The sequence below is a fragment of the Tamandua tetradactyla genome, chromosome 8, assembly GCF_023851605.1.
Source record: "Tamandua tetradactyla isolate mTamTet1 chromosome 8, mTamTet1.pri, whole genome shotgun sequence".
In the NCBI taxonomy this organism is placed as follows: Eukaryota; Metazoa; Chordata; class Mammalia; order Pilosa; family Myrmecophagidae; genus Tamandua; species Tamandua tetradactyla.
Window position 1 is genome coordinate 86,345,836 of NC_135334.1, and position 24,465 is coordinate 86,370,300.

Here is a 24,465-nt window from a genome sequence, read left to right on the forward strand (position 1 = left end):
TGGGAGACATTGACCATGCACTGGGGTTGGTCCACAAAGAGGCAGGGTCCCCAGAGGCCTGGCTTCTCCAGACATCATTAATTATTATGCTCTTTCAGCTGGAGAAGTCTATCAGCAGGAGGTCCCACCTCCCAGAATGCTGGAAGCCAGGAGGGGTGTGTGGTTTGGACCTGTATGTAGTACAGAAAATCATGTTCTTAAAGCCAATCCATTCCTATGAGTGTAAACCTATTAAAAGTAGGTTTTCATGAGGTGACTTCAGTTAAGGTGTGGCCCAAGGTATGTCTTAGTCCTCTCACTGGTGTTCTTTATAAAGGGGATGGATATATATACATATATCTATATATATATATATGAAAGAGCCACTGAAGTAAGGTGAAAGCAAGGAAACCTGGGAGAGAAGGGAGAGATCAGCAGACGCTGTCATGTGCCTTGCCATGTGGTAGAGGACCCAGGGTTTGCTGGCAGCCAGTCTTGGAGAAGGAAGCACTGCTCTGATGATGCTTTGATTTGGGCAATTTCATGGCCTCAAAACTGTAGGCTTGTAAATGAATAAGTTCCCATTGTTAAAAGCCAACCCATTTTATGGTATATTGCTTTAAGCAGCCTAGCAAACTAAAACAGATTTTGGTACCAGAAGAGTGGGGAGCTGCTATTGCAAATACCAAAAATGTGAAAAAGGCTTTTTAACTGGGTGATGAGGAGAAGTGGGCAGAATTGTGAGATGCTTGATAGAAAAGGCCTAAATTGTTTTGAAGAGCTGCCTAATAGAATCTTGATAGAAACATGGATGCTAAAGGTACTTCCAATGAGGCCTTATACAAAAATGATGTTTGTATCATCACAAACTGGAAGAAAGGTGACCCCTGTTCTAAAGTAGCAGTGAACTTGGGAAAACTGCATCCTGATGTCAGATGGAAGGGAGAATTTGAAAGTGACGCATTTAGATATTTAGCTGAGGAGATTTCCAAGCTAAATGTGGAAAGTGCTGCCTGGTTTCTCCTTGCAGCTTATAGTAAAATGTGATAGGAAAGGGATAAGCCAAGAACTGAACTTCTGGGCACAAAGAAACCAGAAATTGATGGTCTGGAAAATCCTGAGCTTCCCGAAAATAAGTCCCCAGAGAACAGTGCTCCATGTGAAGGTTTACCTGAACATGGGACAAGTCAGCCACCTCAGTGCAAGTCAGGATTGTAGGTGGAGTTGTGGAAAGTTCCTTTGTCTGATGGTTTGGAGCCCTGTGTACTACATGTGAAACTGACAAGTTTTTTGCAAGATCTGTATGAAAAGAGCCACTGCTAATAAATTCCCATCATTAAAAGCCAACCCATTTAATGGTATATTGTTTTCAGCAGCCTAGCAAACTAAAACATGGGCAAAGTACCTAGGCCCCAGGTAGAGCAGACTATGGCAGTAGGGCCCAGATGGAGGTACTGGGAGCAGAATCTAGTCCCTCAAGAAAGACTGTTGACCAGTTTTAGATGGGGAGAGGGCCCAGGTAAGGGATGGTGACAAGGGTGTTAGAGCAAGTCTCTGCCGCAGGAGGGAACTGAGGATTGGTGAAGAACAGAGGCAGAATGTCAAGTGCTGGACCAATTCAGAGAATGTAGAGGGAGGGCTGGGATTTGGGGACACTCAAGTACAGGACTGTGCTGGTTTGAAATGATGTATGTCCCCTAGAAAAGCCATGTTTTAATCAAAATCCCATTTCATAAAGGCAGAATAATCCCTATTCAATACTGTATGTTTGAAACTGTAATCAGATCATCTTCCTGGTGATGTGATATAATCTAGAGTGGTTTCTAAGATGGATTAGGTAACGACATGTCTCCACCCATTTGGGTGGGTCTTGATAAGGTTCAGGAGTTCTATAAAAGAGGAAACATTTTGGAGAATGGGAGATTCAGAGAGAGCAGAGAATGCTGTAGCACCACGAAGCAGAGTCCACCAGCCAGCGACCTTTGGAGATGAAGAAGGAAAATGCCTCCTGGGGAGCTTCATGAAACAGGAAGCCAGAAGAAGAAACTAGCAGATGATGCCGTGTTCACCATGTGCCCTTCCAGATGAAAGAGGAACCCTGACCGTGTTCGCCATGTGCCCTTCCACTTGAGAAAGAAACCATGAACTTCATCAGCCTTTTGAACCAGGGTATCTTTCCTTGGATGCCTTAGATTGGATATTTCTATAGACTTGTTTTATTGGGACGTTTTCTCAGCCTTACAACTGTAAGCTAGCAACTCATTAAATTCCCCTTTTTAAAAGCCATTCTGTTTCTGGTATACTGCATTCTGGCAGCTAGCAAACTAGAACAAGGACACTCACCCCAGGCTTCAGCAGTTCTGTTAAAGCCAGATCACCCATTGTCAAAGCAGAGACTGCTGATCTCCTCCCTGTAGTGGTTAGGGATGACCTGGTTGCTGGCACATGGCACCTTGGTATGAGTCACAGAAAAAACCCTTTTTGGGAGACCAAATTAGAGAAAGGCACTTAGAATGCAGACTCAGACAAGGATGCATGGTTTGGCAAATGGAAAGCCTGAGCTAGATTTTGTTCCTCCACTTCTGGGCACATTGGTGGAGGGCACGACCTGCAGAATCACATGGGAAGCCCTGAGGTGGGTCCAGAAGCTGGCGCCATTATGTTCAGCAGTAATATATGTTTGATTCCATCACCTCCCACCACTGCCATAGGCACTGGCCCAAGCAGGGTCCCAAGTTGTGGGGTCAGGGCTCCAGGAAACAGCATTGGTTACTCAGAGCAGACTGGAGCTCAGGAGTCATACAGCCATTTTCTTGGGAGAATGATGGCGGACAACACCAGAGAAGATAAATCTGTGACCATGCCCAAAGGTAGTTGTCAGAGGAGTGGTGATAATGTGACAAATAGAGTCAACCTCAGGCAACAAGAAGCAAAGATGAGAGAACCCAGGATGCTTGCAGAATGCAGTACTGGGCTGCTTAAAACTTCTGGTGCCTGGGTACCCACTGCTGGTCAGACTAGTCAAAGTGGGCAAAGACCCAGAAGTAGGAAAGAGGACATGAAGCCTTCAGCTGAGTGGGCCGAAGGAGGCTAGGGCTGGCAACCCATGCGCTTAGCTGTATAAACACCTTTAAGCTGCCTGAGTCGTAGTTGTAATTCGATTAGCTATATGGGATTCTTTAAGCTCCATAAAGCACAATACTGTTGAACCATTCTTTTCTTCTGCTGTTTTTATTTTTCCAAATTATTCCAGTTGCATGTAAAGCTGTTGGTATTTTTACAGCAGGGAATGAGTATCTCTTGTGTAGGACAGCATCTTCGAAACATTAAACAAAGATTAGGCAGGCTCTGGGCCAAGGTATGAGAGGGGATTTGGGGGGGGGGGATGGGGAGACTTAGCAGCTGGCAGCTAGCAATCTGGGGAGCTCTGGTTTTATTTTGTCACTACATTGTGATTTTCTCTTCCAACAATAAAAAATAACAGTGATTCATGGTGGCACAATTACTTGTCATTCATCAAGATTCTGAAAGTGGCTCAGGTAGTGTGGGTGGTAGAAGAGGCTCAGCCCACTGTTAGCAGGGGCTCACACACTCTCTGGTCTCACACACACACACACACACACACACACACATACACACACACGCAAGCCTGGATGGGTACATGCTTGCACACGCTTCTCCTATATGTCCACCACCACATAAATGCACCCCCACATACATATTCACATCCACCCTCAGCATGTGTGTACACAAATGCACACACATCAATATGTCCATGCACACTCACCTGCACACACCAGGATACTAACTTATTCATCCCTATTTCAAAGGAAACAGGAAGATGCCTCCCTCTCATAAGGTGACCTTAAATTATGGATGTCAATTCTTCAATTATCTCTCAGCTCTGATGTGACCCTAGAAGCCCTGGGCAGTATGTCTCTCCTCACTGGACCCCAGCTGAGGAGACAGTTCTTCTCTTATGTTCCTTCTTTGCCTCCTAGTTTGTTGGCCCTGCTATCTAACTTCTCTCTTCCCAGAGGAAATGAAGAGAAGAGAATGAGAACAAAATTCAAATAAGTCTTTCAAAATCAGAGAACCTTCGTGTACCAGAGACAGCCTTGCTTAGTGGTTAAGGGCACAGGCTCTGAAGCCAGACATGTGGGTTCAAATCCCATCTCTCCTGGCTTCATACGAGTTCCTTAACTTCTCTGTGCATGTTTCCATGTCATATAAAATGATATTGATAGTCTCATCATTATCACAGGACACCAATTAATTTATCACAGGGAACCAATTAAGGACTTGAAATAGTTTCTGGCACATACTGAGTACTCATTGAGCTGGGGGTTCTGATTGGGAGTCCTGCAAGTCATCAAGTTCTGTGTCTGATCAGGTCTCTATCTACCTGGGAGCACTAGGAGTCACTCCAATCTGAGTTACAGGTGTGGAGTAGAGGACATCAAACTATAGTCAAGCCAAGGCAGGTGGCGGTGAAGGCAGGGGCCTAGAAGCCAGCCAGCCTGGGGAACTCCTTCTGGCAAAACCTGCCTTCTACCCTGCATTGAAATAGACCCAGCACCCCAGCCCTCACCTGTAGCCATGATGGGTGTAGGGGAGGTTTACCTTGCCAGGGCTCCAGAACCCAGACCTGCCATTTAGTGGGGGGGGGGTGTGTGGGGGTCATTCTGGTTCTATTCTGCCCTCTTTGAGAAGCAGTGGGGTAGGCTGGCTGCCAGGGGATAGCTGGGCAGGAAAGAACCTACGTCTGCATCCTCCAGGCTCCCAGGAGCATCATGAAGGGAAGATGCACAGGTGCCAGGACTAGATGATCTGGTTTTGAGTCTCCAGCCTAACAATATAACCCTGGGCAAGGAATTCTTAAATCTTTCTGAGCCTCATCGATGAAATGGAGATGGTAACCATGTCCACTTCCCTAGAGGATTGTGAGTACTCTTTTGTCAACAAAATTTGCCAAGTGATGACGACGTACCAGCACACCATCACTAGACTAGTTGTTGGGATACTGAGACAATCAAGACCATGTCCCTCTCCACAGGGAACTCATAATTTAATGAGCAAATAGCCAGTTAAAATACTATGAAATAGAGAGAAAGCCAGGGAGCTATGTGGGGAGAAGTTGCAGAGGAATGGGGGAACTTTCCAGAAGCAGTGGCCCTTGAGCTGAACTTTGAAGCTTGGAATTAGGCAAAGGGGATGGGAGTGGTGGGGGAGGGGGACGGAAAGTCATTCATTCTCAGAAGAGAGCTAAGCGGGACAAATGGAGCCACCATTACCAAAACCTGGGTTGCCAAGCTATGGACCATCATATCCATGTACAATGCAGACCAGCAGGAAAAACTGATACTGAACTAAGCAGGGAGACAGTCTGGGGTGGGGAAGGAGCCCTGGGTGAGAGTCAGAAGACTGGAGGTCCCCTTTCAGCTCTGCTGCTCACCTGTGACCTTGACAAGTTTCTACCCTATACAGGTCCTCCGTTTCTTCCTGCGTGCCAGATGGGTGTTTGATCAGCTGACCTTGGGTTCTGTGGGCCTTTGATCATCAGTGTATCCATCTGACACCATGGGGGGGAAGGAGCAGCTCTGTTCTGCCAGTTTCTTGAGACCTGGGCCTAGGTCTCTGCCTTTTCCAGCCAAAGGATTGGAAACCATTCAGCAAAGGTGGCCAAGATGAAGCCTGGATTCATAAGCAAAGTCCAAGAGGGAGAGACAATTTAATTGTGGCTTCAAGTGTGGGTAATACTAGGAACCAGGCAGTGTCTTGTTTGCAAGCAGCAAAAAAGGACAAGTTGTATCAGACTGGATTTGTGTTAAGCAAGCAACTGTCAAACAAAGTTTCCAGGAAATACTATCCTTCAAAGAATACATACATACATATATATATATATACGGTTTGATATAACCATTACTTTGAGGTAATTAATTTTGAAATTTCAAGTGGCATAAAAGAAGAGTGTAAGATTTTTAGGTTTATCAAAAGGGGACACGAATTCACGAATTGAAAAAGGAACACAGAGAAACTGAGTATGGTATGGGAAATGGATATTTTTCAGAGGTAGGGTTGACTGGATTGTGGGATGTGTTAAGTCTGGAATGAGAGGTCAGGGACCTGGAAGTGCCTCATGTCACTGAACACTTGCTACATGACAGGTACTAGAGTAACTGTGTCACCTGAATGAGCACAATTAATCCTCACAAAATTAGGCATCATTTTTTAAATGTGGAGCTTGAAACCCAAGTATTTAAATAATCCTTCCCAGAGGCAGCATTGTTACTGATGTTATGCTACCCCGACTTGCCATCGCAATACAGATTCCAGTTACTGCCTTTAAGACCCATGCTCTATTTATATGGCTAAGCCCAAATGCTTAGCCGTGTGCTCAGTACAAAATGTGTGGCTATCAAAAACCTGTTGAATGAATAATGAGTGAATGAAGTAAACGAGCAAGTAGATGAATGCCAAGAGTCAGAGGCAGAGATGACTCTATCAGCTGGAAATCCTATTGCTTCCCTGTCTCTGGAGGTCTATGAAGGTTGAATCACTCAACCTTTAGTCCCAGCTAAAGGCATTGGCCCATTGGGATTCACCGCAAAGTAAGGGAATTAAAACCATCATCTCAGAGCTGCATTCCCACCATTTTCTTGAGAGAACAAGGCAGAGACAGGGGAGGGGAAACATTGCCTTGGAGTTCCAGAGCAGGTGGAGCCTGGCTTCTACCGTAAGAAGGGCTTGCAGAGGTTGAGTAACATAGAAAGGGGCAGGCGAGGGATGGCCATCTGACTTCCGAATGGGAACTGAGCTCAGGTCAGGTTGTGGCTGTGGTGGGTGAAGCTCCGCCACCTTCTCTGCTTCTGCCTTCCATTCTGGCCATCTCCCTGGAAAATAGCAGAGGGTCCCAAGGAAGCAACACTGCATTCAGCAGTGCCCTCTGCCTGAGGCCACCCCTGGGGAGTTCAGGAGGAGGCTGCTGTCTCAGGGTCCTCAGCTGCAGCACAGATGGGGCACATCTGATTCACGGCTGTCACGCTGTATCAGGATGCCCTGGGGAACTTACGACAAGAGTCCAGGCCCTACCCCAGATATACAGAATCAGAATTGATTTTTTCTTTCATTGACTTAATATTTATTGAGCATCTACAAGTACCAGAGCCTATTCTAGATGCTGGGGACACAGCAATGAGAAAAACAAATGCCCTTGTCCCCAAAGAACTTACATACTTATGAGGGAGAATGTCCAAATAAAGAAAGGAGAATAAACAAGTAAGTACAGTATGGCAGCCAATGACAGGTGTTACAGAAGAAAAAAGTAAGGAGGGTTAGGCAGTGACAGGGTGAAGTGTGCCATCAAATGAGGATCAGTGACAGTCTGTACAAGAAGAGAGCATTTCAGCAAATCCAGAAGGGGCCAAGGAGCACATTGTGCAGAGTTGTCAGAGGAAGAGCATTCCAAGTGCTAAGAACATTAAGGGCAGATGAATCCTGAGTCATTCATTCATATGGTATAAATTCCCATATTTTCAATCAAGTTCAAACTCTAAAGTCTGAGACCACTGCTTCAGAGTGACAGAATCTTACATAATAGACAGCCCCTGAAAAGGTGCAGCTTGCTTAGGAAATTGCTAAGGAGGTGGTGAATAGCAACTTGGACTCCTCCGCAAGGAAATACCTGAAGCCTGTGGCCCTTAGTAGAGAGGCTTGAGTGAAGGAATCAGTGACCAAGTGTCCCTTTCCTCTATCTGTAGAATCACAGGGCTGACCCCAAAGCAAAGGTGCCAGCAGAGGAGGGGTGGGGAAGTTACCAGCATACACCAAGCCCTGGACTTCTGCTGAATTTAGAGTTTCAACAACAAAGCCCCTCCCATTATGAATGATCACATTCAAGCTTCCACACAAGCTCTCAGTTAGGAATTATACATCCCAATTTTATAGATAAGGAAAATAGGGTTCACAGGGGTTAAGAACACAGCTAGGAGGAAGCTAAGAGGAGATGGAACTGAAGAGCTGGCCTAATGCCAAATCCTACGCTCTTCTCACCAGAGCACATTGTTCCAGCAAGGAGGGAAAAGCAGTGGCCCTAAGGGCAGATTCATGTGAGCTATTATCACCATCACTGCCCTTATCATTATTCTTGCTTTTTTATTACTGTTATTTTGACCCAGAGCCTCCTTAGCACCTTGCAGCCTACCCGGAACTTTCACTCCCATGTGATCCTCTGGGACTCCGTTAGGCAGGCAGGGCTGGGCAGATCCAGCAGCCCACATGCCAGACAGGAAAACCAAATCCCAGAGACCCCTAACTAGGAAGTGACAGCTTAGGCGGGGAAGTGGGCCCTATCATGTGTCATCCCCGTTTTATCTTCATTTACAGAATTTCCAGATGCCAGGGACCAGATCTGCTCCACCAGTCTCTTCACCCCCTTGGACAGCCTGGGTACTTGATAAAGATTCATTGAACTAACTGAGCTGAACTAGCTCAGTTAATTGGACTGAAATTAAAATGAAAACTTTCACTCAAATGAAAGTCCCCGGCTTAGTGACTTAGTGGCTCCTAGTGAAATGATGCCTGAAAGAAGCAGTCCCACAATGGAGCCTGCCCAGGGCACTGCCACAGCACTCCCCACCCAAGTCAGATTGAGCCATGTAAAGGATCCTTCAACCTTACCCTAAGGCCAAAGACGGCTCCATTTCTCTCAAGTGTCTCTTCCCCACGTCTTAGAACTCAGCTCAGGCTGGCCTTGGGGATCCCATTACTTGTCACCCTTCTGTCCCACTCCCCACAGGGTCGCCCACCCCAGTCCTGACCCCTTCCACCAGGACCCCATCCCCACCTCCTCCCCTCCCAGGCCTCGCCTTCCACCGGGTGCTGGGACTGAGCAATACTACTCAGCTTCCCTCTCACTCACTCTCCCATTGCCTGGCACCACAGCCCCACTCACCCACCTACTCCTCCGGCATGAGAGCGTCATGGGCCCTTTCATCTCCCCTGGATCCCATCTTCTCCTCCCATCTCAGAGACCCAGCTCTAAACCCTGGCCTCAAGGGACTCAGGTGTGCCCACCAACCACCCCCGAGACCAATTTAATTACTAGAGGCAAAGCCTGATTACCCACATGTCTTAAAATCTGCCCAGGTCATTCTAATGTGTGGTGTCATGAGAACACCTATCTTTAAAAAAAGAGAGAAATGGAATACAATAAAACACAACAAAATGGAATAACACAGAATATAATAGAAAATATCAGCGTGTTTTACACACTGCAAGAATAAGCATTGTTTCATAAAAGTTTTCTTTCAACCATGTGTGCACGCATATAAGTAGGTGTGTCACTCTGGATCATGTAACTGTATTTCTTGCTGTAGATTATGGTAAAAATTATATTAAAAAAAGGAAACAAAATATAATACCGCTCCAGTTTCTGCTATAGTTCATTATTCTCAGTCAAAATCCCCAAGAGAAAAACCTACCCACAATGTTTGCTCTTCATTTTCATTTAACTTCTGCAGCCCCTAACTCCAATATTCCATTAAAGCTGCTTGCTGAAATTACCAGAGCCTCTTCTGGGGTCCCCTGTCTCTCTACAAATGGGTGACGTCCTGTGATGGTTAGGTTCTGGTTTCAAGTTGACCAAATAATTATGCTCAGTTGTCTGGTCAGGCAAGCACTGGCCTGATGGCTGCTGCAAGTATATTTCGTGGCTGGTTGATTAAATCATCAGTCTTGCGTCTGTGGCTGATTACATCTGCAATCAACTAAGGCGCACCTCCTACAACAAGATAATCCAATCAGTTGAAGGCTTTGAAGACTCTTGCATTGCTTCTTCAGCCCATGAGCCCCTCCTGTGTGGTTCATCCAGACCCTTCATCGGAGCCACCTGCTTCACAACCTGCCCTACAGACTTGGACTCTACCATTCCCATGATTGTGTGAGACTCCTTCATAAATCTCTTATTTACACATCTCTCCTGTTGGTTCTATTTCTCTAAAGAACCCTAACATGCTTCCTTATTCCTAAAATTCTCTCTGTCCACAGAGTCTTTGTTGTGCTCCAGATTCTCCCAACAGAGGCTTCTCTCACCAGTGCATCCTCTTCCTCCTGACTCTTAAATGTCTTATGCTCAGCATTCTCTCACACTTCTATTTTTTTGTCTTCTCCTCTTCTCTTTCAACACTTTCTCTTACATCAATGGCTTTGATTCTTCTGTGCACAAGACGCCACTCCACATTTCCCCCTTTTTCTCTCCAGTTCTGCAGTGCTGGGGGCACATTCCCGTCCTATGTGCCAGGCTCCAGGGAATGTGGGATGAAGCCACCCTAACGGTATTCAATTCATGGCCACCATCTCGGGTGAGGCAAGCAGCTCCACTTTACAGAGGATGAAATGGGGGCTCTGAATGGTGGAGAAACTTTTCCAGGCTCACTTATCCAGTAAGTGGTAGAACAGATCCTGGCACCCGTGGGAGACACCTGATGCAGAGTTCCTTCCCTTCACACCAGGCACTGGAAACTCAGATGCACAAAAGGGAAGCTACATCTTACCTATCAAACCAGAGAACAGTGACTGCCCAACAGAATCACCGAGAATGCTTTTTAAAACCGAGATGCCTAAGGTCCACCTCAAACCTACCGAATCAGAACCTTCTCGGAGAACCTTTTTGTTTGTTTAAATGTCATGTTTTGAAATAATTTTGGATTTGCAGGAAAGTGCACAGGATTGTACAAGGAGGTCCATGTACCCTTCACCCATTCTCCTCTAAAGTTAGTATCTCACACAACTATAGTACAATATAAAAATCAGGGAAATGACATTGGTGCAATCCACAGGGCTTGTTCACATTTCTCTAGTTGTACGGGCACTGATTTGGGGAAGTGTGACTAGCTCTGTGCAATTTTATCACATAGTTCACCACCACAATAAAGATACTCAACTGCACCATAACCACGAAGCTTCCTCAGATTTAAAAATATATATATTTTAGTAACATGTATACAACAGCATTTCCCATTTAAACCACTTTAATGGGTACAATTAAGTGATGTTAATTACAGTCACAGTATTCTGCTGCCATCACCACCATCCATTATCAAACTTCTTCATCACCCCAAACAGGAACTCGGTACCAATTGAGCAACTCCCTATTCCCCCACTCCCAGCCCCTGGTAACTTATAATTTACTTTCTATACCAATGAATTTGCTTATTCTAGCAAATTTCACTTCATTTAAGTGAAATCCTATAATATTTGTCCTCTTGTGTTTGGTTTACTTCACTCAACATGATGTTTTCAAGGTTCAGTCATATTGTAGCATGTAACAGAATTTCATTCATTTTTATAGTTAATAACATTCCAAAATAACATATCACATTTTGTTTAACCATTCTTCTCTTGATGGGTACTTGGGTTGCTTCCACCTTTTGGCTATGGTGAATAATGCTGCTATAAAAATTGGTGTACAAATATCTGTTTGGGTATCTGTTTTCATTTCTTTAGGGTATATACCTGGTAATGGAATTGCCAGGTCATATGGTAATTCTATGTTTAAGTTTCTAAGGAACCACCAAACTGTTTTCCATAGTGACTGCACCATTTTTCATTCCCACCAATAATGCATGAGTGTTCCTATTTCTCCATATCTTTGCCCACACTTGTTATTTTCTGTTGTTTTTGTTTTGTTTTGTACTGTTTTGGTAATAGCTAACCTAGTGGGTTGGAGTGGTATCTCATTGTGATATTTCTTTTATGGCTAATAATGTTGAGCATTTTTCCATGTGCTTCCAGGTCATTTGTATATTGTCTTTGGAGGAATGTCTATTTACCTATTTTTTTAATAAGCTGCTTGTCTCTTTGTTGTTGAGTTGTTGGAGTTCTTTATATATTCTCGATATTAAACCCTTATCAGAGACATTTCTAAATATTTTCTCCCTTTCTGTAGGTTGTCTTTTCACTTTCTTTTTTTTTTATATTTTTTTCTTTTTTTTTTTTATTAATTAAAAAAAGAATTAACAAAACAATTAGAAATCATTCCAATCTACATGTACAATCAGTAATTCTTAATAACATCAAATAGTTGCATATTCATCATTTCTTAGTACATTTGCATCGATTTAGAAAAAGAAATAAAAAGACAACAGAATAAGAATTAAAACAATAATAGAAAGAAAAAAAACAAAAAAAAACAAAAACAAAAAACCTATACCTCACATGCAGATTCATTCAGTGTTTTAACATAATTGCATTACAATTGGGTAGTATTGTGCTGTCCATTTCTGAGTTTTTATATCCAGTCCCGTTGTACAGTCTGTATCCCTTCATCTCCAATTATCCCTTCTCTTTTTTTTTTTTTTTTTTTTAATTAACGGAAAAAAAGAAATTAACCCAACATTTAGAGATCATACCATTCTACACATGCAATCATTAATTCTTAACATCATCACATAGATGCATGATCATCATTTCTTAGTACATTTGCACTGGTCCAGAAGAACTAGCAACATAACCGAAAAAGATATAGAATGTTAATATAGAGAAAAAAATAAAAGTAATAATAGTAAAATCAAAACAAAACAACACAAAACAAAACAAAAACCTATAGCTCAGATGCAGCTTCATTCAGTGTTTTAACATGATTACTTTACAATTAGGTATTATTGTGCTGTCCATTTTTGAGTTTTTGTATCTAGTCCTGTTGCACAGTCTGTATCCCTTCAGCTTCAATTACCCATTGTCTTACCCTGTTTCTAACTCCTGCTGAACTCTGTTACCAATGACATATTTCAAGTTTATTCTCGAATGTCCGTTCACATCAGTGGGACCATACAGTATTTGTCCTTTAGTTTTTGGCTGGATTCACTCAGCATAATATTCTCTAGGTCCATCCATGTTATTACATGGTTCATAAGTTTATCTTGTCTTAAAGCTGCATAGTATTCCATCGTATGTATATACCACAGTTTGTTTAGCCACTCTTCTGTTGATGGAGATTTTGGCTGTTTCCATCTCTTTGCAATTGTAAATAATGCTGCTATAAACATTGGTGTGCAAATGTCCGTTTGTGTCTTTGCCCTTAAGTCCTTTGAGTAGATACCCAGCAATGGTATTGCTGGGTCGTATGGCAGTTCTATATTCAGCTTTTTGAGGAACCGCCAAACTGCCTTCCACAGTGGTTGCACCCTTTGACATTCCCACCAACAGTGGATAAGTGTGCCTCTTTCTCCGCATCCTCTCCAGCACTTGTCATTTTCTGTTTTGTTGATAATGGCCATTCTGGTGGGTGTGAGATGATATCTCATTGTGGTTTTGATTTGCATTTCTCTAATGGCCAGGGACATTGAGCATCTCTTCATGTGCCTCTTGGCCATCCGTATTTCCTCTTCTGAGAGGTGTCTGTTCAAGTCTTTTTCCCATTTTGTAATTGGGTTGGCTGTCTTTTTGTTGTTGAGATGAACAATCTCTTTATAAATTCTGGATACTAGACCTTTATCTGATATATCATTTCCAAATATTGTCTCCCATTGTGAAGGCTGTCTTTCTACTTTCTTGATGAAGTTCTTTGATGCACAAAAGTGTTTAATTTTGAGGAGTTCCCATTTATTTATTTCCTTCTTCAGTGCTCTTGCTTTAGGTTTAAGGTCCATAAAACCGCCTCCAGTTGTAAGATCCATAAGATATCTCCCAACATTTTCCTCTAACTGTTTTATGGTCTTAGACCTAATGTTTAGATCTTTGATCCATTTTGAGTTAACTTTTGTATAGGGTGTGAGAGATGGGTCTTCTTTCATTCTTTTGCATATGGATATCCAGTTCTCTAGGCACCATTTATTGAAGAGACTGCTCTGTCCCAGGTGAGTTGGCTTGACTGCCTTATCAAAGATCAAATGTCCATAGATGAGAGGGTCTATATCTGAGCACTCTATTCGATTCCATTGGTCGATATATCTATCTTTATGCCAATACCATGCTGTTTTGACCACTGTGGCTTCATAATATGCCTTAAAGTCAGGCAGCGCGAGACCTCCAGCTTCGTTTTTTTTCCTCAAGATGTTTTTAGCAATTCGGGGCACCCTGCCCTTCCAGATAAATTTGCTTATTGGTTTTTCTATTTCTGAAAAATAAGTTGTTGGGATTTTGATTGGTATTGCATTGAATCTGTAAATCAATTTAGGTAGGATTGACATCTTAACTATATTTAGTCTTCCAATCCATGAACATGGTATGCCCTTCCATCTATTTAGGTCTTCTGTGATTTCTTTTAGCAGTTTTTTGTAGTTTTCTTTATATAGGTTTTTTGTCTCTTTAGTTAAATTTATTCCTAGGTATTTTATTCTTTTAGTTGCAATTGTAAATGGGATTCGTTTCTTGATTTCCCCCTCAGCTTGTTCATTACTAGTGTATAGAAATGCTACAGATTTTTGGATGTTGATCTTGTAACCTGCTACTTTGCTGTACTCATTTATTAGCTCTAGTAGTTTTGTTGTGGATTTTTCCGGGTTTTCGACGTATAGTATCATATCGTCTGCAAACAGTGATAGTTTTACTTCTTCCTTTCCAATTTTGATGCCTTGTATTTCTTTTTCTTGTCTAATTGCTCTGGCTAGAACCTCCAACACAATGTTGAATAATAGTGGTGATAGTGGACATCCTTGTCTTGTTCCTGATCTTAGGGGGAAAGTTTTCAATTTTTCCCCATTGAGGATGATATTAGCTGTGGGTTTTTCATATATTCCCTCTATCATTTTAAGGAAGTTCCCTTGTATTCCTATCTTTTGAAGTGTTTTCAACAGGAAAGGATGTTGAATCTTGTCGAATGCCTTCTCTGCATCAATTGAGATGATCATGTGATTTTTCTGCTTTGATTTGTTGATATGGTGTATTACATTAATTGATTTTCTTATGTTGAACCATCCTTGCATACCTGGGATGAATCCTACTTGGTCATGATGTATAATTCTTTTAATGTGTTGTTGGATACGATTTGCTAGAATTTTATTGAGGATTTTTGCATCTGTATTCATTAGAGAGATTGGTCTGTAGTTTTCTTTTTTTGTAATATCTTTGCCTGGTTTTGGTATGAGGGTGATGTTGGCTTCATAGAATGAATTAGGTAGTTTTCCCTCCACTTTGATTTTTTTGAAGAGTTTGAAGAGAATTGGTACTAATTCTTTCTGGAATGTTTGGTAGAATTCACATGTGAAGCCATCTGGTCCTGGACTTTTCTTTTTAGGAAGCTTTTGAATGACTAATTCAATTTCTTTACTTGTGATTGGTTTGTTGAGGTCATCTATGTCTTCTTGAGTCAAAGTTGGTTGTTCATGTCTTTCCAGGAACCCGTCCATTTCCTCTAAATTGTTGTATTTATTAGCGTAAAGTTGTTCATAGTATCCTGTTATTACCTCCTTTATTTCTGTGAGGTCAGTAGTTATGTCTCCTCTTCCATTTCTGATCTTATTTATTTGCATCCTCTCTCTTCTTCTTTTTGTCAATCTTGCTAAGGGCCCATCAATCTTATTGATTTTCTCATAGAACCAACTTCTGGCCTTATTGATTTTCTCTATTGTTTTCATGTTTTCAATTTCATTTATTTGTGCTCTAATCTTTGTTATTTCTTTCCTTTTGCTTGCTTTGGGGTTAGCTTGCTGTTCTTTCTCCAGTTCTTCCAAATGGATAGTTAATTCCTGAATTTTTGCCTTTTCTTCTTTTCTGATATAGGCATTTAGAGCAATAAATTTCCCTCTTAGCACTGCCTTTGCTGCGTCCCATAAGTTTTGATATGTTGTGTTTTCATTTTCATTCGCCTCGAGGTATTTGCTAATTTCTCTTGCAATTTCTTCTTTGACCCAGTCGTTGTTTAGGAGTGTGTTGTTGAGCCTCCACGTATTTGTGAATTTTCTGGCACTCTGCCTATTATTGATTTCCAACATCATTCCTTTATGGTCCGAGAAAGTGTTGTGTAAGATTTCAATCTTTTTAAATTTGTTAAGACTTGCTTTGTGACCCAGCATATGGTCTATCTTTGAGAATGATCCATGAGCACTTGAGAAAAAGGTGTATCCTGCTGTTGTGGGATGTAATGTCCTATAAATGTCTATTAAGTCTAGTTCATTTATAGTAATATTCAGATTCTCTATTTCTTTGTTGATCCTCTGTCTAGATGTTCTGTCCCTTGATGAGAGTGGTGAGTTGAAGTCTCCAACTATTATGGTATATGAGTCTATTTCCCTTTTCAATGTTTGCAGTATATTCCTCACGTATTTTGGGGCATTCTGATTCGGTGCGTAAATATTTATGATTGTTATGTCTTCTTGTTTAATTGTTCCTTTTATTAGTATATAGTGTCCTTCTTTGTCTCTTTTAACTGTTTTACATTTGAAGTCTAATTTGTTGGATATTAGTATAGCCACTCCTGCTCTTTTCTGGTTGTTATTTGCATGAAATATCTTTTCCCAACCTTTCACTTTCAACCTATGTTTATCTTTGGGTCTAAGATGTGTTTCCTGTAGACAGCATATAGAAGGATCCTGTTTTTTAATCCATTCTGCCAATCTATGTCTTTTGATTGGGGAATTCAGTCCATTGACATTTAGTGTTATTACTGTTTGGATAATATTTTCCTCTAACATTTTGCCTTTTGTATTATATATATCATATCTGATTTTCCTTCTTTCTACACTCTTTTCCATATCTCTCTCTTCTGTCTTTTTGTATCTGACTCTAGTGCTCCCTTTAGTATTTCTTGCAGAACTGGTCTCTTGGTCACAAATTCTTTCAGTGACTTTTTGTCTGAGAATGTTTTAATTTCTCCCTCATTTTTGAAGGATAATTTTGCTGGATATAGGAGCCTTGGTTGGCAGTTTTTCTCTTTTAGTATTTTAAATATATCATCCCACTGTCTTCTAGCTTCCATGGTTTCTGCTGAGAAATCTACACAAAATCTTATTGGGTTTCCCTTGTATGTAATGGATTGTTTTTCTCTTGCTGCTTTCAAGATCTTCTCTTTCTCTTTGACCTCTGACATTCTAACCAGTAAGTGTCTTGGAGAACGCCTATTTGGGTCTAATCTCTTTGGGGTGCGCTGCACTTCTTGGATCTGTAATTTTAGGTCTTTCATAAGAGTTGGGAAATTTTCAGTGATAATTTCTTCCATTAATTTTTCTCCTCCTTTTCCCTTCTCTTCTCCTTCTGGGACACCCACAACCCGTATATTTGTGCAGTTCATATTGTCCTTGAGTTCCCTGATACCCTGTTCAAATTTTTCCATTCTTTTCCCTATAGTTTCTGTTTCTTTTTGGAATTCAGATGTTCCATCCTCCAAATCACTAATTCTATCTTCTGTCTCTTTAAATCTATCATTGTAGCTATCCATTATTTTTTCTATGTTTGCTACTTTATCCTTCACTTCCATAAGTTCTGCGATTTGTTTTTTCAGTTTTTCTATTTCTTCTTTATGTTCAGCCCATGTCCTCTTCATGTCCTCCCTCAATTTATCGATTTCATTTTTGAAGAGGTTTTCCATTTCTGTTCGTATATTCAGCATTAGTTGTCTCAGCTCTTGTGTCTCATTTGAGCTATTGGTTTGTTCCTTTGACTGAGCCATATTCTCAATCTTTTGAGCGTGGACAGTTATCTTCTGCTGCTGGCGTCTGGGCATTTATTCAGATTTCTCTTGGTGTTGGACCCAGCAAGGTTGTAATATTTTTCTGTGAAATCTCTGGGTTCTGTTTTTCTTATCCTGCCCAGTAGGTGGCGCTCGTGGCACCCGTTTGTCTGCGGGTCCCACCAGTAAAAGGTGTTGTGGGACCTTAAACTTGGGAAAACTCTCGCCGTCCTGGGGGTTCGCTAGCCGAAACGGCTTGAGCCGGCCCGGGGTCCGAACGCAGGGAGGGTTGCTGGTCGCCGCAGCCAGGGAAAGAGCCCGTCCGAATTTCCTAGTCGGCCCTGGACAACAAGCGTGGCGGGAGGGCGCCAGCGGCAGCGGCCCGCCCGAGAGAGTGCACGTTCCCCGGGAGTCACGGGTTTGGAAGGGGCCTCCCCCACCCGTCACCGTTCTCCGCGGCCTGGGGGTTTCCGATCCAATTCTCTCAGTTGGTCCGGGGGCTGCGCGTGGTGTGGGCGCCAGCCGTCTTTGTTTCAGGGGACCGCCTCTCCAATTCTCCCAGCCGGCCCGGGAAGGGGGAAGGGAGTAACTCCGGCCGCTTGCCACCCCGCCCGGTAAGGCCCGCGCGCCTCGGCAATCTCACCCGAGCTGCTTCTCTCAGCCAGCCAGCCGTTCCAGGATGGGGTACGCTGTCTTTTTTATCTCTGTTGTGGCTTTGGGCGCTTTCTGTATCGTTTCTACTCCCCTAGTAGGTGTCCTGGAGAAGAAACTAAGATCCGCGTGTCTTACTAAGCCGCCATCTTCCAGGAAGTCCTCTTTTCACTTTCTTGATAATGTTCTTTGAGGTACAAAAATTTCTAATTTTGATGAAGTTCAATTTATCTATTTTTTCTTTTATTGCTTATGTTTTTGGTGTCATATCTGAGAATTCACTGCCTAGTAAAGGGTCTTGATGATTTTCTTATGTTTTCTTCTAACAGTTTTCGGATTTTGTCTTTATCTTTTGGTCACTGATCCATTTTGAGGTAATTTTTATATTTGGTGTGAACTGGGGCTCCACTTTCATTCTCTTTCACGTGGATATCCAGTTTTCCCAGCACCATTTGTTGAAAAGACTATTGTTTCCCTATTGAGTGGACTTGGCACCCTTGTGAAAAATCAACTGGCCATAGATATGTGGGTTTGTTTCTGAACTCCCAATTCTATTTCGTCAGCTTATCTTTTCTGTCCTTATGCCAGTATTACCCTGTTTTGATTACTGTACCTTTGTAGCAGATGTTGAAATCAGGCTATGTGAGCCCTCCAACTTTGTTCTTCATTTTCAAGATGGTGTTAGTTCTTTGGGGTCCCTTGTCATTCCATATTAGTTGTATGATTGACTCCTTGACTTTTGTTTTTAAAAACTCCCCCAAGTGACTCTCATACGCACCTTTAGTTCTTAGATAAAGAACTAATCTTACATTAAAAAAAAACTTTATCTTAGATAAAGAACTAATATACCAAGTCCACTGTTCCTCCTGTCTTTTTTTCCTGGGCCAGTGTCCCACGATCCTCTAGTCACCTGGCTTGAAGCACAAAGTCATCACTGAGCTGCCCTCCACCTGCATAGGACAGGTCTTACTGGTCAAAAGGTCCAACAGATTCTTTGTTCATAATATCTCATGTCTTTTTTTATTTCTAATTTTTTTATTGTATAGTATAGCATATATACAAAGCAAAGAAATAAAAAAGCAATAGTTTTCAAAGCACTCTTCAACAGAACAGATACCAGAGTTTGTCATGAGCTATCATATGATCCTCTCATATTTTTCCTTCCAGCTGAATATAGGAGGCTAGAGGGCTTAAATATTTTTTTATCATCACAATCAACTTTTTCCTTCTTTTTTTTATGAAAAATAACGTATATACAAAAAAGCTATACATTTCAAAGCACAGTACCACAATTAGTCGTAGAACATATTTCGCACTTTGACATGGGTTACAATTTCACAATTTTAGGTTTTTACTTCTAGCTGCTCTAAAATACTGGAGACCAAAACAGATATCAATTTAATGATCCAGCATTCATATTCATTTGTTAAAACCTGTCTTCTCTGCATAACTCTACCATCACCTTTGATCTTTCCATCCCTCTCTTTAGGGTTGTTTGGGCTATGGCAATTCTAAATTTTTGATATTGGAAGTGTCTGTCACTAATATGGGGTAGAGAAGTGGAACTATCTGATGTTTTAAAGAGGCTGGGCTAGGTTTCAGGACTTATATGGACCAGTGACCCATCTGGAGGTTATAGGTTTCTAGAAAGTTACTCTAGTACATGGAACCCTTGTGGAATTTTATATATTGTCCTAGGTATTCTTTAGGATTGACTGGAATGGTCTGCGTTGGGGGTTGTCTTATGCCTATATCTTATCTTCCATCCCTGTACCCACCAATGCTCCAGGCCCTGTGATTTTTTTTTTGTCTGAACTGCTGAATTACACTCTTATCCATTTCTCTTCTTCAAGATTCCTCTTTCTCCAACCAATATCATAAACTACAGCCAAATCTCTCAATTGTCCAGTTTTAACCATGTCATTCCTCTGACTAAAAACTTTCAATTATTCTCATTGTTTACAAAACAAAGTCTAAACTCTTTAATTCAAATACGAATTCTTTATCTGGCTCACTTTCCTTATCTAAATTTCTCAAACTCAATGTCAGCTTTTCCCTTTGACCCTATGCATTAAGGACAAAATGTATCCTTAAGGACATGATGAGGTTCCCACCATGGGGAAGAAATGAAAGGCTCCCAGACTTCTTCCTCCTAGTGTTTCTCTGTCTTTACTCTTTTATTACATGAATAAGTGCAGCAGAGTGGGGTTTTGGGATGCCTCTTGTTGGAGGATGTTCTCACCCTTGGAAGGTCAAGTAGGCCTTTGCCTGAGACCTCAGGGGAGACTGGGTCTTCCATCCCTTGACTTCTTACAATTTAAGGGGTGAGATGGTCCACTAGGCCTGGAAAGATCCCAGGGAAAGGGTGCCTGGGGTAGGCTAATCTAACTGTTGGTCACTGGGAAATAGGACTGTTCTTATGCATACATTCCTTGAGAACCAAGCAAGGTGATGGTACTTAGCTACTGGGCCACTTCTTATCTCCCTCACAATAGATAATTGCCTTTAAAACCACTGTTACTTATTTGTTGTCATACTTGACAGGTTTTCTTTCTTTCATGTCCTTGGAACAAAAATAGCCAAATGATTCATAAGCACTGAACTTCAGAAAGCTCTAAAATCCCAACCACAGTACTGCTCTTATACTTCATATTACATGCTGATAAAATGAGAGAGAAGATTAAATATATTTCAATTATCTGATATGTGTTGGCTTTAATTGATAACAAAATACAAATTGTCCATCTGAACTTCTCATTACAGCTGCTGATTCACCAGGGAATTAACTACCTGATTCCAAAGAAGGTTCTAAAGAATAACCCAAGCCCAGCAATTCTATGATCCAATGGCATGGCAGTCGATTTTCAAAATCATACATAATCAGAAAAAGCACTTCCATATAAAAGGTTCTATCAAGAGCACTAGGTTTTAAACTGTCTCAAAACATGGTCTCTAAGTTATCAGGGTGGGATGTAGGAAAATCAGAGGTGATAGAATATGCACAAAGGGAAAGAGGTAGCTGGAGAAGGGAAGAGAGTGATGTGAAAACTTCAACAAGGAGCTTGCAGGCCACCCAGGACCTTGCTGGGGCCATATGGAACAGAGAACAGGCAATCCAGTTAAGAGGTTAGATCTTCAACAGCTATGTTGCTGCTTTCGGGTGACACATCCATTACCATCTCCTTCCTCAATGCCACTACAACCTGTAACATCAACATCTCCATTCTCGTCAATACAACTACTAAGACAATGCCAACCAGCAATCTTCCAGGGCAGATGCCAAAGAACATTACTTACAGAAATGTTCAGTGCATACATGATGGGGGTGAAGACCAGGGCTTTTTATGTTATGTTGCAGTAGAATGTTGGAGAAGCTAATGGCCAGGCAGTAAGGAAAAGCTCAGGGGCCAGGCTCCTCCAGGATGCAGAAAGGGTACACCTATCCATGCTAATGAACCTTCCAGAGCAGTGTCCACCATGAGTCTCTCTTCTCTGAGGTGACATCCCAGAGAGAAAGATCAACCATGGAGAGTGTTGAGAAAAAAAGGTGAACCCCAAACAAAGGCTAATCCTTCTGCTCAGCTCTTAGCCACGGAGCATGGGGCTGGGCCCAAGGCAGCTCAGGCACTCACCATTACTGCTGTTGTCATCCACTAGGATGATCTCCTTGAGTAGGTGCGAAGGCGTGCGTTCGATGGCTGAGTGAATGGAACGCAGCAACACGGAGAGTGCTTCATTGACGAAGATGAACACGATGCTCACCTCTGGCAGGCTGTCAGGGAATGAGAGGTTGCGGCACCTGGAAAAAAAAACAAAACACCAGGCTCTTAGATCTGTCTGTGAGTAGACTGGCATCACCCCAGATGCTGGACTACCTCAACCGTTGCTGGAGGGCTCGGGAATTTAGAGTCTTCCCAGGGCCTCTTCTTTGACACACTCAAGACAAGCCCTCCAAGCCCTCCATGAGTAGCACATAGCCCCACAACCACAAAATCCTGCCTGCCTTACAATGAAGTCGGAATCTGTCACTGACTACCGTAGCTCAGCAGTTGTGCCATGAGCACCTAGCGCAGTGCCTGGCCCCCAGTGGGGACTCACTGAGTGTTTACTGAAAGAATAACTCAATATTTCCAAATCCAATAGGATTGAAAATACAACCAAAGAGAAGTTTTAGCACTTCAAAAATGGCAGCCGATTCCAAGGTAAGGCCAGGAAATATGTCTCCTCCCAGAGGCTCCTATGGTCAGATCCACTCCCCTTCATTCCAGAAGACATACTCACTGTAGCCTCTCCTCCCTGCAGTCATTTCGGAATTTGCTTGAAATGCTAGACTCAATCTCAACATGAATGAGGGATGGAAGGACCCTAGCAATCACCAAGCCCTATCTCATTTAACAAAAGAAGACCCTAAGGAGCAGAAGTTGAGTTTCTGCCTCCAGCTGTACTGTGAGTCAGCTGCCAAGCTAGAATCCAAAGTCACGTCTTCTGACATCTACAGCAGAGTTCTTCCCTGAAGGAGAAATGGCTGTGGTATTGTCCTTAATTGTCCCATTTCCCCCTAGCTGCACTGGAACTCTGAAGTAATTTGGAGGTCTCGTCCCAAAGGGAAAATCATAAATGAACGCAAGTTACTCCCCCTGTGAAAAGGAACATGCAGTCCTGAAACCCAACTCCATAAAGAGGCCGGATAATTGTAAATTCCATGGTTCCTAAGGGCATGTCCAATTCCTTCCACCTCAAGCATAGCCTCCAGAGGCAGGGAAGCCCCACAGGTGCCTCTCCCTGCCTGAAACTAAATGATGTTCCAGAAGGCACTCAGCTCGCATCTGACAAGGCCAGATCAGCCTCTATTCCAGGGAGCGGGCTTGGAGAGGACTCTGCCCACTCCACCACCTGCCACTGAAAGCTCCAAGAGCTCAGGGCTGACAACCACATTCCACTGCTCCAGAGTGGGAGGTGCCACCAGGTTAGAACGTACAATAATGAGCATAACACAGGGCCTTTGCCTGTCAGTAATTAAAGTGCATGCAGGAAAGGAATGGGTCTGCTCTTCCTTAATGAGGAAGGCTGCAGGATAACCACCAGTGAGCAATTTGGAGAAATCATCATGGGGCCCCAGCCTGCTTAAGAGCATGAGATTAATGAAGTAAAATCACTGTCTCTATGGTTACCAGAAATTTACAGAAACTTCTCCCATTCTATTTCCAGCTCTCCTCTCTCACCAGAGGAGGAAGGGGGAAGGGAAACAGTTGAGTCTCTCCCTAAATCTGCTTCATATTTAAATTTTTAATAAATCCATCAAGTTAATAGATTGGTATAGAATTCATTCATTCTTGCATTCATTAATTATTGTGTTTCTTCCATGAGGCAGGTGCTGTTCTAGGCACTGAGAGTATGGCATGGAGTAAAACTAGTTCCTGTCCTTGTGAAGCTTATGCTTTGACAGGGAAAATGGATGAACATGGAAGCAAACAAATAGTAAAGATTTACAGAAGTGCTACGATGAAAAGTAACACATGGTAAGAGGATAGTACAATGTATTGGCAGCTATTCTAGAAAGATTGGTCAAGGAAGGCATCTTTGTGGAGGAGAAATTCAGTTAGAAACATAAATGGCACACAAATGTGAGCCACACATTCCTCAGTGGGGCTGAGGAAACAGTGCTTATGGCTGGACAGGAAGGAAAGGAGGGAAACAGTTCATTTAACTGCAATGAAGGAATAAAAGCGGTGGGGCCAGGGTACTTTGATGAAGGAGAAAAGATATAATGCCTTCCTAAGCTGATCAGAGGTTTTCCAAATTTGTTCTGTTGTGAATGTGATTTTTATAATAGCAATTAGAAGGTTTATGGCTAATAGCCAAATAATTTCTTCTGGTTGGAGCTTATTTATGAACATCAAGATTGACAGCTGGGTTTTTCTTGGGCATGGAAAATTCACAGAGATAAGTGTTTGACTCACAACCTACTCGCTGATGTGCATTTTAAAAATAACACTATACATGGTCAAACTAAAACACATGATCTTTCTTTGTCTTCTGTAAAAGTATAATGAACAGCTTCAAATAGGTCAATATAATCTTTACACGGTAACTGTCCTCTCCACTCAACTCCCCCAGGAATAAAGACTGAGTTCCTTTATTTTATTTTTTTTTTTTTATCATTTTTCATACTTTCCAGGGATTTCCTCTGAGTTCTCAGAGCCTCACTATCTGGACCTCCAGGTTGTTCC

At 42.3% G+C, this 24,465-nt stretch overlaps 1 protein-coding gene across 6 annotated transcripts in view; it reads right to left on the reverse strand.

Annotated features, from left to right (window-relative positions):
* Window positions 1–24,465, reverse strand: part of GALNT18 (polypeptide N-acetylgalactosaminyltransferase 18) — a 390,932-nt gene that overhangs the window by 185,782 nt on the left and 180,685 nt on the right. For all 6 annotated transcript variants that reach the window (XM_077113997.1, XM_077113999.1, XM_077113998.1 and 3 more), the window contains exon 3: window positions 21,868–22,034. In XM_077113997.1, coding sequence (XP_076970112.1) covers window positions 21,868–22,034 — 167 coding nt within the window. The remainder of the gene's footprint in view (window positions 1–21,867; window positions 22,035–24,465) is intronic.